The following is a 17,594-nucleotide window of genomic DNA, read 5'->3' as shown; positions in this document are numbered from 1 at the left end:
TGGCCGAAAAAGCCATTTCTCTGGACTTGGCTGTCCAGGTAGTAGTGTCCAGCGAACGTGTGCAGGATGGGGCCGGATCATAGAAAAATTGTTCTTCTCTCGGCGTCGAGTGTGGCGTCAAGCAACGCCGGATCCGGACCGAGGACGACGTCCTGGGACGGCGTCGGGGGGGGGGGGGGGACACACCCTGGTGGTCGGCACCGGTGGAGGGGTCGTAAGGTCGAGCAGCCGCGACCCGGATCCGGAACCGGATGCAGTGGGGCCCTGCGGCGTCGGGACCAGAGTCGTCGACGGCACCAGGGCCAAAGCACCCGGCCTGCTTGGGCTCCCAGTCGGGGCCGCGGGGCCCGAAGGTACCACAGCGGGACCAGACGGAGGAGAGAGCGACCTCATGGCCATGAGGAAGGCATCGATCTCCGGCGTCGCGTTCAGCCCAGGGACCGGCCCGTATGGAGCTGGCAGCGGCGCCTGCGGCTCCTCCGGAGCCGCGTGGGCGGTGTCGCCCGAACCCCCGGCCACGTTGCGCGAGCGTCAGGGGGAGTCATAAGAGCGATGTCGTCTCTTCGACTTCTTGTGCCTCTTACCTGAGGACTTGGAGCCTGACGAATGGTGTCGACTCGCCGAGCTTCGATGACTGTGACCCCGCGACTGGTCCTTCGACCTTCTCCTCGACCGTAAAAAGCGCGGGCCGACTGCCGGAGCTCGAGGCGCTTATGGGACAGCTCCCGCCTAGCCTTCAACGTCAAGGCCTGGCAGTCGGGGCACGACTTGTCGTCATGGTCGGCCCCAAGGCAATAAAGGCACTGGCGGATGGGGGTCGGTAACCGACATCAGTCGGTTGCAATCGGCACAGGGCTTGAACCCGGGCATCCCTACCGGCACCGATAGTCTTCACGACTCGAAACAAGATCAAAAAAGTTAGTCAAAAAGTGACTAAGGAGTACTGCTTTTTCCGGATCTGCGCTTGCTGGCGCGGAAAAAAGAATAACTGACGTCAGCGCGCGAGGGGGGCGTCTAAGTACTCAGACGACGTCTTCCGAGCTGCAGACGACGCCTACCAACGCGCAGGGGTACTGCTACACAAAACTTTCCGAATCCAATCTGACGCCTGGAGATATTCTAAGGTAAGGAATCTAACACTAACCGGTTTCTTTCAGATCTATTGCAATAGTCTATATGCAGGTGCCATCAAACAGTTGTGAATCTGCAGGGAGTACAACATGCAGCTGCTAGACTTGTGATGACATTGTCACACATTTCCTCGGACTCAGCTGCTCTTAAAGGCCTTTATTGGTTGCCAATAAATAAGCGGCTTTTGTTTATTGTTCACTTTTAGAGCTTATTCGGGCCAAAATATCTAGTTTCCAGATTCATCCATTACACTACCTCTCGGACCCTGAGATCCTCATCAGCCAATTTTCTCAAACCTCCTACCTTTAGGTGTAAGATCAAAGGTGACAAATCTCTCACTGTCCTGGGTGCAAGGGCCTGGAATCAACTCACCAGACATCTGAGATTTATTGACTTTGAACCTTTTTTTAAGAAACTTCTGAAAACCTGGATCTCTACGGCCTCCGATTCATTGTGTCACTCATGTATTCGGTGATCTTATGTTCTTCTCTTATTGGCGCTGTAATGAACTCTGTCTTTGTCTGCTCAGTGCCAGGATGCTCCTTTGGGAGCAACAGTTGCACTTTACAAATGCAATATTCATTCATTTTTTTTGGTGCCTAGAGGATTTTTTTAAGGACCAAATTGTGAAATTCTGTGTTTGTCTTTGACAATTCCTCCAAATGAGAACAGTACCTTTCTCCCTGAACCTCTTTTGTCTCAGATTACCTATGACCTTGTCCAGTGACAACCATAAATACTTCGAGGAAGTATTCTGTGACATGTTAGATGGAATTATGTGCCCAACGTTCCATTTCTCTTGCCCTTGGAGTTTTTGATTGAAAACTAAGAGGTTTGACACCTTTCAATTTTACAGTCCTCTGGCCAGCATAAATTGGGCTTTCTGACCCAACTTTTTGTGGTCCCTCTTATGACAGATGTCCAAAGGAAATGAAAATATTTCTTTACTCTGTAACCATCTATTCGTCCAATGCAGGGCTATAGATTCACATTTTCTGTAAAGTCCTGCCATCTAGAGTTGAGCGCTGAGGTTTGCAACTTATTGTTCAAAGTTGTTTTTGACTAACATAACCTGTTGTGCCTTCACCCATAGTCCACCATGTACCAGATCAATGAGTTCACCTTAAATTGTTTTTCGTTCAGCGGTTGAGTAGTGTAACCGAAGTGTGGTGTCAAAGACAGAGTAGTAAATGCCAGCCATTGTGATAAAAAGTGTTGTGAGCATCTTCTGGCTTCCGGGGGGAAGGTGGGCACATGTGAATTAGTCTTTTGGGCCCATACTATGACCTTAAAAGCGATGGGAGGCCTGTTGTGCGGGCGGCAGGTCCTGATACTGTTGATAGACCAAGTCCCTAGGATATCCAGATAAGGGAGAAACTGTTGGGCGATTGCCATACTGGTGCAAAAAGGCTGTAAGAATGCCATGGCTCAGCTATTTATAAAACTCTCTAGGGCAGAATCTGCAGTTTCAGAAAAAAAGCAGGAACCTTTGAAGGGTATGTCCATTAGGGGTGCCTGGACGTTCCCAGAGAAGCCTGTGGGTCTTATCCATTTTGGCACTGAAGTACCACACTTGTTCCAATAGCCCTTCCTAGACAACCATTGGTGCCTGGGCGGATGACAAACTTGGCTGCATCTCTGCCATCCTGCTGGTAGTTTTGTAGAACTGCTGGGAAGATCCCACCAACCATGTTCCAGAATGAGTGAGTGAAACGACAATGGAGCCAGCTGGAGTTGACTGACCTCAGGGAAAGGCTGGCCAATGAGAAGATTCTTTTGCCAAACATTTCCATATTTTGGACTCCTTCAGGAGCAGTTGTTGGGAAGGCATTAGGGTTGACTCTGCTGTTGGACAGCTTCACTGCCAAACTCTCAGGAGCTGGATGCTGGATTAAGAAAGCAGGGTCGCCTGGTGCTGGTCTATGATGATATTCGACCTGCTAATTCACCGGAGGGCCAGAACACTCTTTGTCCATGTGCCAATGAGAGTATCAGCGGGGCCTCATTGAGAGGTAGAAGAGGTTTGGTCAGTGCCTGGCCTGGCAGAAGGCCCTCAGCAAGTATGTTAGATTTTAATTCCATAGTTAAAGGGGGCACTTACATCTATTAGTGGTCCAGGAGAGGAACCAACCCAGCATTGGCTAAGTTATTCAACCCACTGGCATCTTGTAGATACACATACTAATTATCTTCAGCATTAAGTGTGGCAACCTATTCCCCATTCCCTTCGTTTTTATTGCTGTATAGCTGGATCTGGTCAGAGCCAAAAAGTTGGTGTAGTGGCTGTGTGCGACTGTGCAATAGTGTCTGAGAGATTGAGTATTGGCTGCACCATATCAGTATATGGGTGCAGTGTTGGTTGAGGCAAAATTGTCTTGAGCCAAATACCACAAAAAGCTGTGGCCCCTCTAGAAGCATCAGTGCCAGCATTAATGTCCAGACACAGATTTTAGCACTAGGACAAAAGTTAGCACCAAAGCTGGTGTGGAACCTAAAGCGGGATCAAGAGACATAGAGGCCAACAAGGTCTGATCCGCTATTGGTTTCTTGACTGGAGGATTGTTGGGGTCCAATAGATTGGCAGAGGGAGCCGGAAGAGTACCAAAGATGTGAAGTAAGGCCTCACATAAGGCTCCAAACTGCTGTGATATCCTCGATTGGCTCGTGGACTAGGGGTGCTTTGGGACAAAAGTTGGAAACAGGTGCTCGTTGGAATGAGAGCGAGTCCTGGAGGCATCGTAGCATCTTCTTCAGAGAATGAAATTGGGGGAAAGGAGTCCTGCTTTGAATTGTTTCTTTTAGGACTTTCCCAAATACTTTGATAATGAAGATCTGCAGTGGGAACAATTTAAGGAGCTCGTTTGCACTGGTCTTTGACCTTGAGTGGGAGCTGCTTGGAGTCTTGTGGTGTTTTGCCATGTAGAGGTTTACATTTTTGCATGACTTTTGGATTCATCTGGGCACAGTTGTTGCAGAACTTGGAGTTGTGCACTAAACCTAAGCATCAGAGGCACACCTTTGGGGGGGGTTGTATCACTGACATCTGTTAGCGACTGCTCCTAAAAGACTTAAGCCTGTAGTCTTAGCGAGTGACCACTGGTACACTGAAAGAATTTAGTGAAAATTGTAAGAAAAAAAATACTTTTCATGGAGTGAAGAACAACAGCAGAGCTCCTGATCCTCATCTGAAGGGGGCAGAAGAAAAGGAACTGACATCAGCACACATGTGGCGTTTATGTTAAGTTCAGTGCATCATTTCTGAAGTGGAACGGAGTTGACTTGCCTTGCTCGAGATACCAACAGGCGTGCAGGGGAACTGCTTTTTAAGGTTTACGGATTCAGTCTGGAGCTTTAGGATAGACACAAGTTCAGAAATCTGTCGTTAGTATCCACTAGAATCCAAAATCATTTGTCTACAAATTAAGCTTTCCAATTATGGTTATGTTCTTAGTCCTCCTTATGAAGACATGATTGTACTGATGTGTTTGAGCGCTAGATCTCTTAGCACCACCCACAATTTTCCAAAGAATGAATTTCTCAAAGAATTTAATCAAATAATTTAGCATTCTGTTGCCTATCAATTGACATCCCATGATCTATAGGCTTTGAAAAGCAGTGAACACTGCAGTAATAGTATTTTCCTAAAAGTGAAACAGAGGCTGTCATACTAAACCAATGTCATTAACCAATTCCTAAAATTATATTTCTTTTTTTGGGAAGCAAAGAAAGAACCTGGAATCCAATATACTACAATTTTAGGAAAGTATCTAAGATGACATTCTCAGGACAAGTTTTGCTTCAGCACAATGGAAGAGGGTTTTATATTTAGGTCTTTATTAATAATGGCAGATTTTAGAAAGGATCAAAGTGTCTGTGGTCAAGCTTTAGATATCCTAAAAAACACCACAAAATGTCTCCTGGCTATTTTTGCTGGGCTTTAGAAAATAATCAATTTGGTTCCAATGCAGGGTCAACACAGAAGTCTTCTTACCATCTTCAGCTACTGACTCTGACTGCAAGTCTCTGGTAAAGGAAGAATTGCATTCCCCGTTGGGACTATGAAGTTGTGCCCTCTGAGTGTTCGTCTGTCTCCCTGTGTCATTGACAAATGGACCGTACTCCGAAGGGGCTCCTCTAAAAGACTTTAGTAACTCCCTGTGTGCTGCTTCCATTTCCTAAAATGATTAAATAGAAAAGATCACAACAAAGAATGCAACATGATGTGACTGAAGACAATGTTCCACATTTACAGGACGTTTACTACAAGTGCACCATTATAAGAAAATAAATTGATTTGATATGGGGTGATGTTGACAAGCATGTTAGATTTGACAAGTTTAACGCAGCTTAATCCCCTCCACCCCATACTTTCAAAGAACTGTGGAACTAGCGCGAGTTCTCTCTATTTCTCAGACTATATGGGGGCAGTGAAAGTTACTGTCCTCTTGAAAGGGAGGTGAATGGAAGTCTCAGTGAGGTTTTAACCTTTGGATGCAGGTTTACAAAGGAGAAGCTGCTGTGTTACATCTGCCAACTATCGTTCTTTCTAATTGTGTAAGAGTAATTGATTGTTCTGAGAGTCTGCTCAACCCAACAGTGGCAAAGCTGAAGATCCTGTGGTCCGGAGAGGCTTTTCATAGTCGTGTGCAGGTCTGACCAGAGCTATGGAGGAATACTGCACTTGCTCCCATTTGGACCGGAGTTGTGAAGGAACAAAAAGGTAGCAAGTTACTGAAAGGAGCAGATGCTATGCCAAAGTATATTGCTCTGGGGCTGCCATCCTATGGTTACTTAGATATATTTTTTATGAGAAGGGGAATTAAGAGACTGGCACTACCTCGAAGATGGATGTTATCTCTATTCTCTTTGTAATAACTGGAAATACACACTTTGTACTTAACCCCTTTATGTTTACTGTGTAAACATTTTATGAAAACAAACTTGCATCAAAATGTGTCATTTGTTTTAGTCTTTTTCAGGCTACTTTCATAAATGCATTGGTCAGCCAAACCAAAAAAACAATAAGGACAAAAAAACTGACTGATTGGAGCGGTTACGTCTGAAGTCACAACCAGCCGGTTGTTAGCAGTTTTACGAAGCCACTGTGCCAGACTGAACAGAGACAGTGTTATCGCACATTACCGAATAGACGATTTTACCGCGACTTCAGGTGATACTCTTGCACTTGGAATCTAGGACTGTCGTGCACATATTGGTCTTGATAAAGACCCGCCGCGACCAACAAGTTGGCGCTTGATAGGGTCGAAACGTCGACACTTCCTACAGGCCCTTAACTCTAGAACTCCAATGAAATAAAATACATTAAAAGGGTTCAAGAAGTTTACACCAGTGGATGGCCTTTGCAAAACAAGAATTTTTGTAAATTGTTGTATATATGTATAGATTGTCTAATTGAATGCATTGATTGTGTATATATTGTCTTTTGTATTATTGTTTTGTTCTGTGATTACTATTCATTGTTTTCACTCCGTTTTGCACTATATTGGAGATATTGACAGTCTTTGTACAGACAAAACTATTTTGTAAGAGTGTGATTCATTTAATATAAAGAGACTATAGAGTCACTTGTAGGCTATTCTTTCATTGATCGTAAGAAGTTGCCCTTTTTCTTTCAGAGGGGGTACCAGTTATTCAGGTGGTACTGTATTTTGGTTTACAAGACCACGCAAAAATCAAATAATAACGTTGAAAATAAGTGTTGTTCGTACCCAAGAGAACCAACTTTTCTGTGTTACATCTGCCAACTATCATTTTTTCTAATTGTGTAAGAGTAATAGATTTTGATGAGAGTCTGCTCAACCCATCAGTGGCAAAGCTGAAGATCCTGTGGTCCGGAGAGGCTTTTCATAGTCGTGTGCAAGTCTGACCAGAGCTATGGAGGAATACTGCACTTGCTCCCATTTGGACCGGAGTTGTGAAGGAACAAAAAGGTAGCAAGTTACTGAAAGGAGCAGATGCTTTGCCAAAGTATATTGCTCTGGGGCTGCCATCCTATGGTTACTTAGATATATTTTTTATGAGAAGGGGAATTAAGAGACTGGCACTACCTCGAAGATGGATGTTATCTCTATTCTCTTTGTAATAACTGGAAATACACACTTTGTACTTAACCCCTTTATGTTTACTGTGTAAACATTTTATGAAAACAAACTTGCATCAAAATGTGTCATTTGTTTTAGTCTTTTTCAGGCTACTTTCATAAATGCATTGCTCAGCCAAACCAAAAAAACAATAAGGACAAAAAAAACTTTCACAAGGGCAATAACTTGTTCTCCAATGAATCTCCACTGGTAAGTAAGTGTCACATTCTGTTTCAATTTCATAAAATACATTAATACATTTTCTTTAGAAAAGCAAACTTTTCAAAACAGAAGCACCAATTGAGAAGCCTTTGTTGTATGTAGTCCATGTTGGCCACATTGGATTTTATCTCAAAATGTAGCATATTTTTTCTTCTGAATGGTCATTAGCTTCAAAAAAGTGTAAAGAAAAAATATTTTGTAAACCAGGAAGAATGGGAAAAGGACCTATAAGAGTAGCTAGATTGGCTGCAACTAACAGTGGTTAATACCAGACATTGTTTCTTTAAGGAAGCATACTTCCCCTGTATATAATAATGCCCTCTCAGTGCCAGCTGCTTCAGTTTAATTATTTTATTTATTTTGAAGGTTTTATATAGTGCTAGCTCCACCCGAGGGTATCAGAGCGCTCTACATATTGCATGATAAAAAACAAAGGAAAGAGCAACAATTGTTATGAGAGAAAACAAGTTATATAAAGTGGTCTAAAAGAGTCAAATGAAAAATTTAGAGTACGGAGTGAGAGAGGGAAGGAGAGCATAATTAGATCCAATATTAAAACAAATATATTGTTGGCAGTTCGGGCTGATCTGTACCCATGAGGCACAGGGTCAAGGCTGATTTGCATATGGCCATGTCTGAACTGGGGTGGTGTGGAGTGCAAAATAACGATGGATTTAGGCCCAGATCTCTGTACTGGGGTGAATGTATGACATTGTTCTGCATCCTGTCCATCAACTGTTGTTTTTGCATTTGTCACCCCGAGTGGGATGGGTATGCTCAGACGCGAGTCCCATGCTCTCCACACCACTGGAATCAAGCTATCCTGGCTGATGACGGCTGATAGCCAGAAACCGGTTCTAGGATGCTTGATTCCGGTCCAGGAAAGACATGGTTTGGCAGTTCGGGCTGGACTGTACCCAGGAAGCACAGGGTCAAGGCTGATTAGCATATGGCCATGTCTGAACTGGGGTGGTGTGGAGAGCAAAAAAACGATGGATTTAGGCCCAGATCTTTGTACTGGGGTGAATGTATGACATTGTTCTGCATTCTGTCCATCAACTGTTGTTTTTGCGAGTGTTTGTGCAAGACATAATAAATAAATATTGAAGAAAACAATGCTAAAGGTTAATAGTCCCAGATGTATTCTTATTAAACTGATCTTCAAACCAATGTCGGACACACCAGGTTCTATGCCTGAGCCTTAACCCTTCGCTGAAGAGCACCAAGAGTGATTCTCATCTATGCAATTATGCAGCAAGTAGGTGCCAAATTCTAAACAATGGGAACCTCCCAATGAAGGTTGCAAGGAAGTCTATAGCAGGAGACGTTTGCTGTCCGTAGAAAATTGGATCACAGATTTGTACTTGAAAATTAGTGTGGGCTGAAGTGCGTATGGGTTACCATTGTAATTTGTGTAATATAGGAAAAGAAAAGATTTCACAAAAATTTAATCCAGTAGGTAAATGTGATGTTCTAGCCTTGTGGAGTGGAGGTTATACATAAACGTTTTGAACAGGATGCTTCTATTGTCAGTCTATGAGATTGTGATCTCATGATGGATTGTAATGATACTATTTTAAAAACTGACATGACTGACGACTTTCCCAAGGATGTCCAAAATCCAATATAGTTTTTTCTGTAGTGTGAGATTTCATATATTACAAATGTAATTGAAAGAGTCTGCACAACTAGTACCTCTATTTGTAGAAGACAAAGAATTTTGAAGTCCATGAACATCCGAACTTTTACATAACTTAGCTGCTCAATGCTCACCATAAGAACAATTCTGAGTGGTCACAAAAATATACCTCTAGAATTCTACACATAACGCTGCTAGATGGTATACCAATTGTATCTTGAAAATAAGTATGTTTTCGTGGGCTTTATATTACATTTGGTTAACAGTGTCATAGATCACAGGTAATCAGTCATATTACAATCCTATTTTGCATATCAGGCACTCTCACCTTCAGCATGTTAAGCTTTAGCGTAAGCTGCTCTATCGTCTTGAAGATCATGTCCACATCGCGAATTACAAGGCTGGGGGCTGGCGATTCTGGAGAAGGAGCAACCTCAGTGCTTCTGAATTGATGTCTGGCTTCACTGGAGTTGATGCAACTGATGGTCTGTGCACTCAAGGTGCTAGGATCAGCCTGACTTTCAGTCCTGTCAGTCTGACAAGTGCTCCCTAAAGGTGCTACGTGGTCATCATCTGTAGAGGAATCAAGGGGCTCAGCCGGCATTGCTACATAAAAATAATTTCCTGCATTGTGCAGAGGAAAACAAAATATACATGCATCAGTTACATGGTTTTGTCAAATGCAGACTCTTAAAATCAGAATGTTACTGTTTTGCACTCACACCACCAGATTTAGTAGCACTTACTACATTATATGATTTGTAACAATGTCCTGCCTTCCAGAGAACATTTCACTCCAGAATATCACTACCTCTTAAACATCATTTGTGAAGAAGAATACCTTCATGATGAAACATGTTAAATTAGCAACCAGAGAATTCTAGAAACATCCATAACAGCATAAACTCCCTCTCTATTGCATACTGCAGAACATTTTACAGGCCCATAATATTTCCAGATGACACTACCTGGACACCATGCGAGAAGCCCTATCTGATCCTCAGTGGCTGCTATGAAAAACAATACGAGAAGAGTAGAGTACCTAATGGCTAGAGTGAGTTAAAATGACATTTCTTCACTCAGATGAGAAAGACACCGGCTTGTAAAAAAACCACAAAGCAATGATACCCTTGGAAATTTACTGCAGCACTGAAATCATTTTAGTGAGGTCAGCAGGTTGGACTGGATAACCATATGAAAAAGTATGGCATAAGGTAACAACCCCACAGCAAGAAGTACTTAACCATTTCAATAAGATGCTACCACAATTCTATGAGAATAGGGTAAAGCACCCTGTGCAGGACTGATTAAAGAAAGCTACTAGTCACATCAAATTCCCATACCCATAGGTAGTTGACAGTTGCCAGGAATCCTGATCTGGTCACAGCAAGAAATCAAAGGGAGGCCAGGCCACTAAGGGACTAAGGAAAGCTCCTCACCTTTGTACAAAAGTTGCAACCAAGCTCTATGAACCACTGTGACCGCTCTCTTGAAAAAAAAGTTGTATCAAAGCAATCACCACAAGCGAATCTAAGTAAAGTAGTCAACATTCCAATTCCCACAGGAGATGCATTTACAACAAAAATAACACCAGTCATCAACTAATTCAACGACTAAACGAATAAATGTATCCCATTGAAACAACACAAGTACTTTTCAAAAGCCTGGAGCACAGCCACAAGATTCAAGGCCAGAAAGCAGATGCAACAGGTCATCAAATTGCACCAAACTTTATCTTATCAGCAAAGTATATTTGAGTGTGTGATTTAAGAGGAATGGTCAAGGTCCAAAGAAGGTGAGAAGTCAAGGGCTGAAGGGTCGTCTACACATGAAAACACTGCTACATGTAGCTAAAAGGTACTATCGGTTTTTGACAAGGTCTGCTATAAACTGCTCCACGATAGTAGCACAGCCTTTTATTTTAACTCTGAATGAGTATTTAATCTCTCTACACAGTAGGAAATCTGTTGGTGATACTGAAGACAATAGTGATGGTGCTTGCCAAGTAATATAGTGAGAAAATAAACATCCCAAAAGTGTACACTCAAAAGAAGTATTTCAGAAGATAGTTTACACACCATCATTCTCCTTCTCTTAAAGCCTTCTGGTTTGTGTTTTAACTGCAGAACTAAGGCACAAATAAACGAAGAATACGCAAAATGCATGTGTCAATACCTCCAAGCAAGAACAAGTCATAATGCAATGCTATGGATAAGGTAACCATAATAAGCTTCTTCAACTGTGTTTACATTCTGTTTCATGCACTCAACTACACCGTAAACAGGATAAGGTAGTTCTAGCGCTGATCTTAGTTTTGTTCGAAGAGACTACCTTGCATCCTTTGCAACTCTCACGACCAGAAAATGGGAATGTGATTACCAGCTAAGTTAGCTCCGCCTCCAACATTCTGCAGCTCAGTTTCTGATTGGCAGCTGCCTGGCAATGGTATGATGGTATTATTGCCCACCACCTCAGCTGTGCAGAAAACACCACAAAGGAAAAGGGAAGGGGTTTGTGGGTGGGCAGAGAAGGAGAGACAATATGAAAAAAATGAGAAGAAAAAAAGACAAACATAAAAAAGATTAAGAAAGGAATCAGATCAAAACAGAAATTAAATTGTAGTCATCTAAAGGGTGGTTAGTAGCCAATTTCCAATGATTTGCCAAGATGAACGTTTTTACAAAAGAGACAGAGTAGAAAAAAAGAAACCCAAAGCCCAAGAACACCATATTTGTGAAGTTAAATAGGATTGCCTACAGTCCTGTAATATTACAGCACCATGGAATTCAATATAAATCGAACTTTCTTAGAGGAGCACATAATATAGTAGGTTGTTAAATTATAACTTAAAAGCTTCACCATTAGGAAGATAATTCCGAAGCTATTTCATCTGGCCAAATAATGAATGGTATGCCACTTCAATCACCAACCAATGAGACACTAGGTCATTTTCTGGATCACTTGCAATGCTTGTCCGCCATCTTCAACATCGCACCAAAGAAGGGCCTATCACACTAGTTTGCTCCCGGCATTTTCCTTTAGTTTTCCTTACTCCTTACTGGGCAGGTCTTGCTGTGGGCATCAACTGATGGGTCACGTGTGCGCTGAAAGTCAGTAATGCATTTTACATTTGAAAAAATATTTCCTTTTTTCACGAGTTATAGTCTTGTACTTCACTACTATTGTGTAGCTTGGGTGGGCGGGTAAATGGAGCAATGGCTCTGGTGTGTATTCCTGCACTGCTGCTGCCTGATGTTTACCTATCCTATGTGTGTAAGGAGACATGGATCACCAAGTAATTAACCGATTCACTGTATAGAAGGAAGTGTTTACTACTGCATCTGTGCACTACAATCTGTATTTGTGAGGAAAGCCTGGCTAATTTAATTTGATGCAACCATCAGGTGTATTAAACCATATGAGCACTACTGCTACCTGTCGGCGTAAGGAAGAGTTCACTACTGCTTCCTGTGCTGTACCTGTTCTGTGTGAGTCTGTGTGTGTAACTTAAACTGCTCCTGCATGTGCTGTATCAAGCTTGTGTGTGTGTGTGTGTGTGTGTGTGTGTGTGTGTTGGACGTGTATATCTGTATGTACCGATTCTCTCTTTGATGCTGGAAATGCTGTTATCTGTTCACTGTGATAAAGAAGTATCCAATGCTGCAGCCCATGCTGTAACTGTGCTGTGTTTTGGGAGAGGTTGTGAAAACTTAATACAAAAATGCCAAAATGATACCATAACAAAATGGGTTCTGAGCATTTAATAATCTGATTTCTGGACCTTTTATAATAGGTGTGTCTCACAACGGGTGTCTCACCGGCCACAATACCCAGAAAACCGGCTGTGCATGTTTACCACCAGTTCCTGGCAGCTGCAACACAGCAAGGGTAAGGGGCACTTGTCTGGTTCAACGTGAACATGTGTGACCATGAGTGGGGACAAGTGGGAGGGGCGCACGTGTGAGACTACTGTCATGCGCAACCCGGTAACTGCGCACAGGTAGTCTGGTGCAGAGGGGATTCTGCAGGATTAGATACTGACCTGGGGTAGCACTTATATTATTAATGGACACTCATAGGGAAAGTCAGCATGGTTTACTGCTTTCTCTGCTGTGGCGCTTAATTATATAAATAAGGGGAAATCAGCATTAGCGTGCAGTTTCGCTTCTCTTTGGCCTACAAAGTCTATCAAGATATCAAAATGGGGTGAAACCTGTGCGCCAAGATGGATTTATGCAAGTCTTAGGAATCTAGAAGTACATCTTATAGGTCATCCAGAATTTTCATATCACTCTGGCTCAGCTCAGGATCACAGCCCAGGCTTTTTGTCACCCTGTCGGCCAAGTTAATTACATTCCTCACCAGAATAAGGAACAAAGGCTCCACACACAAAATGAGCAATTATCAGTGTTTCTTTCAGCTCCTGAGGAGGAAGGGATGTGGAAGAAAATCTGCATCTGTGAACTAGCTGTCACCATGTACCATGGTTGTGATAGCCTAGTCCAACAGAACAAACAAAGGAGCTCAAACCTCAGGAGCCAACTCAGGAAGGGGCTCCTATTTGAAGTTTTGTTGGAAAGGCCCTGGCAGTAATGGCAGCGAGGGGCGGGGCCGAGGCCCTCAAAAGAGATATGACCAGTAACTCCTGGATGGCACATGTTATGCCGGAGGGTTGGGACAGGGGTGGACTCTTGCACAAGGTGCAGAGTGCTTTTTGTTGGGGATGGACACTGGGAATGGACCACTCGAGCCAGACACAACGGGAAAGAGAAACCCACTGATTCCCTTTTGGAAAAAGACTCTGCCTAGAGTTAACCCAAGGAACAGAGGGTCTCCCACCAGGAGCAGGGAGGCTGGTTCCAGAAGAACTGGGCTTCTGCACCACACAAGAGGAGAGAAGATCTAGCGGACATGCAACAGGAGAAGGTCTGGTGCAGGGAGGCAGCGGAACCAACTACCTGCAAAGTGTGATGCTATAGAGGCCACAGGCCCAGGAAAAGGCTGCTAGGGCCCACGACCAGAAGCAAAATGCGCCCAAGAATGTGAGAATTGCCCAAAGGGGCTTGAGAAATGCAAGGAAAAAGGATTTGAACTTTGACCTTCCAAGCAGAGCACTGGAGTGTTTGGAGCTCTGCTCCACAGTCTAAAACACCCCCAGGGTGGTCCCGGGGTTGACACAAGGATCCTTAATGAGGGATGAATTCTTGGAGGGGGGTGCGTGGAACCCCTCCCCAGAGCTCCTGGCCAGTTTAGGGTCAAGGTGGCCCGGACCCCTGCCATGAAAAAGAATGGGGAAGGGGAACCATCATACCCTCAGCCAATGGGAAGAGGAGCCTTGCCACGTGGAGGTTCATGGAGCGCCATCACACACCCACTCCCAAACATAGTGCAAAGGGGACTAGTTCAAGTTCAAGTTCAGGAATTTGTATAGCGCACTACTCACCCAGAGGGTCTCAAGGCGCTTGAGGGAGGGTGAGTGCATTACTTATCGAATAGCCAGGTTTTTAGTTGCTTTCTGAAGGAGAGGTGGTTCTGTGTAAGTCGGAGGTGAGTGGGGAGAGAATTCCAGGTTTTGGCCGCTAAGTAGGAGAAGGATCTTCCTCGCATGGTGGATCTGTGGATGCGCGGAATTGCGGCGAGGGCTAGGTTGGATGATCGTAGTTGGCGGGTGGGAGTGTAGAAGGACGGTCGTGTGTTGAGGCATTCGGGTCCTAGGTCGTAGAGGGCCTTGTGTGCGTGGGTGAGGAGACGGAACGTTATTCTCTTGTTAACTGGGAGCCAGTGGAGATCCTTCAGGTGACCGGAAATGTGAGCATGGCGGGGGATGTCCAGTATGAGTCTGGCTGAGGCGTTTTGGATGCGTTGGAGTTTTTTCTGTAGTTTGGCTGTGGTCCCGGCGTAAAGGGTATTTCCATAATCTAGTCGGCTGGTGACCAGTGCGTGGGTGACTGTCTTTCTTGTTTCGGTGGGGATCCAGCGGAAGATTTTTTTGAGCATGCGTAGGATGTTGAAGCATGAAGAAGAGACGGCGTTGACTAGTCTGGTCATCGAGAGGGAGGAGTCTAGGATGAAGCCCAGGTTACGTGCATGATCTGTAGGTATGGGTGCTGTGCCCAGGGCCGGTGGCCACCATGAGTCATCCCAGGCAGAGGGGGATGATCCTAAGATGAGGACTTCCGTTTTGTCTGAGTTAAGTTTTAAACGGCTGTTCTTCATCCATTCGGCTACTTCTTTCATTCCTTCGTGTAGATTGGTTTTGGCAGAGTTTGGGTCTTTGGTGAGGGAGAGGATCAGCTGGGTGTCATCTGCATAGGAGATGATGTTGAGGTTGTGTTGGCGCGCGATGGATGCGAGGGGACTCATGTATACGTTGAAGAGGGTGGGGCTGAGTGAAGATCCTTGTGGTACACTACAGATGACTTCGGTGGCCTCTGATTTGAATGGGGGGAGGAGGACTCTCTGGGTTCTTCCAGCTAGGAACAAGATGATCCAATCCAAAGCTTTCCCTTGAATTCCTACGTTGTTGAGGCGTTGTATGAGTGTGCTATGACATACTGTGTCGAAGGCGGCGGAGAGGTCGAGTAGGATGAGGGCAACTGTTTCACCGTTGTCCAGTAGCGTTCGGATGTCGTCTGTAGCTGCGATGATGGCGGTTTCGGTGCTGTGTTTGGCTCGGAAGCCGGACTGTGAAGGGTCGAGGGAATTGTTGGATTCAAGGAAGGCGGCGAGCTGACTATTGACGGCTTTCTCAATGACTTTGGCAGGAAATGGGAGGAGTGAGATGGGGCGGTAGTTCTTAAGTTCAGAGGGGTCTGCTGTGGATTTCTTCAGAAGGGCGCTGAGTTCGGCATGTTTCCAGCTTTCCGGGAAGGTAGCGGAGTTGAAGGAACAGTTGATGACTTCGCAGAGATGGGGTGCGATAATAGAGTCTGCTTTGTTGAAGATGTGGTGGGGACATGGGTCGGTTGGCGATCCTGAGTGGATGGAGTTCATCAGGCGGATGGTGTCTTCAGTGGAGATTATGTTCCAGGCGAAAAGGTTGTGAGTGCTGTTTTGGTTCGGTGGTGAGTGGAGTGGGCTGTTCATCGGACTGGTTTTCAAAGCTGTTATGTATGTCGGCGATTTTGTTGTGGAAGAAAGAGGATAAAGAGTCGCAGAGGTCTTGGGAGGGAGTGATGTCGTTGGTGCCGGCGGTGGGGTTGGTAAATTCTTTGACAATGTTAAATAGTTCCTTGCTGTTGTGGGCGTTGTTGTCGAGTCGATCCTTGAATGCGGATTTCTTGGTGGATCGGATCAATTGGTGGTGTTTGCGGGTGGCGTCCTTGAAGGTGGTCAGGTTGTCAGAGGTTGGGTTTTTTCTCCAGGTTTTCTCGAGGGTACGGCATAATTTTTTGGATTTCTTAAGGTCATCGTTGAACCAGGGGGCCTTTTTGCTACCTTGTTTGATCTGATGGTTTTTCAAGGGTGCTAGTGCGTCAGCGCTGTGGGTGATCCATTGTGTGAGTTTGGTGGCAGCTTGGTTTGGGTCCGATGATATGGTAGGAGGGTTATGGTTTAGCGATGTGAGGCGTTGGTCGGTGGTGATTTTGTTCCAGTTTCTTCGAGGAATGGGTTGTGGGGGGTTGTGGGTCGTGGTCTTTTTGTAGCTGAAGTGAACGCAGCTGTGGTCTGTCCAATGGAGAGCTGTGGTGTGATCGAAGGAGATGTGTTTGCTGGAGATGAAGATAGGGTCGAGCGTGTGTCCGGCAAGGTGGGTGGGGGTGTCAACAAGTTGTTTGAGTCCGAGATTGGCCAGGTTGTCCAGAAGGGTGGTGGTGTTGCTGTCGTTTTTTCTTATCCAGGTGGAAGTTGAAGTCTCCCAGTAGAATGTAGTTCTCGGAGGTGAGGGCATGTGGGCTGATGAAGTCGATGATGTCTTCGTTGAATTGTGTGCGGGTTCCTGGTGGTCTGTAGATGAGGGTGCCTCTAAGTGTGGTCCTGGGGTCTGTGTGGATCTGGAAGTGAAGGTGTTCGGCGGTCGCGAGGTTAACGTCGGAGCTGGTCGTGATTTGGATGGTGTTCTTATGGACGATGGCGATGCCTCCTCGTGTTTGGTTGGTGCGATCTTTTCGGATGATCTTGTAAGCGTCCGGGATGGCTATGGCGATGTCGGGCGCTGATGAGGCGTTCATCCAGGTTTCTGTAAGGAAGGAGACGTCCGGCGATGCAGTGTCGAGTAGGTCCCAGAGTTCGGTGGCGTGTCTGTGGACCGAGAGGGTGTTCAGCAAGATGCACTTCAGGTGGTTGGAGTTGGGGCTGTGTTTGGAGGTAGTGGGTTTGGTGTGGGTCCTGGTGCAGGCGAACTTGCAAGAGAGGCAGGTGAATGGACCATGAGTGTGTCCTGGGGCAGCTGCGCAGCATTGTGGTGTGCGTCCGGGGTTGAGGGCAAGGAGGGTAGCGGCGTCATACGTTATGCGGGAGGAGTGTCTAATGTGAGGACCAGGGGGTCTGGCGCTGGGCGC

The 17,594-nt window shown here is 45.1% G+C and overlaps 1 protein-coding gene across 2 annotated transcripts in view; it reads right to left on the bottom strand.

Moving 5' to 3' along the window:
• ARHGEF11 (Rho guanine nucleotide exchange factor 11) overlaps nucleotides 1–17,594 on the bottom strand; it is a 1,046,032-nt gene that overhangs the window by 24,401 nt on the left and 1,004,037 nt on the right. Inside the window, exons 38-40 of one of the 2 annotated variants that reach the window (XM_086945337.1) lie at nucleotides 11,473–11,568; nucleotides 9,422–9,717; nucleotides 5,123–5,306 (exon numbers count right to left, since the gene is read on the bottom strand). In XM_086945337.1, coding sequence (XP_086801463.1) covers nucleotides 5,123–5,306; nucleotides 9,422–9,717; nucleotides 11,473–11,568 — 576 coding nt within the window. The remainder of the gene's footprint in view (nucleotides 1–5,122; nucleotides 5,307–9,421; nucleotides 9,718–11,472; nucleotides 11,569–17,594) is intronic. The other variant, XM_086945338.1, reaches the window with a different exon arrangement.

Source organism: Lissotriton vulgaris, chromosome 12 (assembly GCF_964263255.1).
Source record: "Lissotriton vulgaris chromosome 12, aLisVul1.2, whole genome shotgun sequence".
Taxonomy (NCBI): domain Eukaryota; kingdom Metazoa; phylum Chordata; class Amphibia; order Caudata; family Salamandridae; genus Lissotriton; species Lissotriton vulgaris.
The sequence above is the reverse complement of the archived record's forward strand: the minus strand, read 5'-3'. Positions and strand labels throughout refer to the sequence as shown.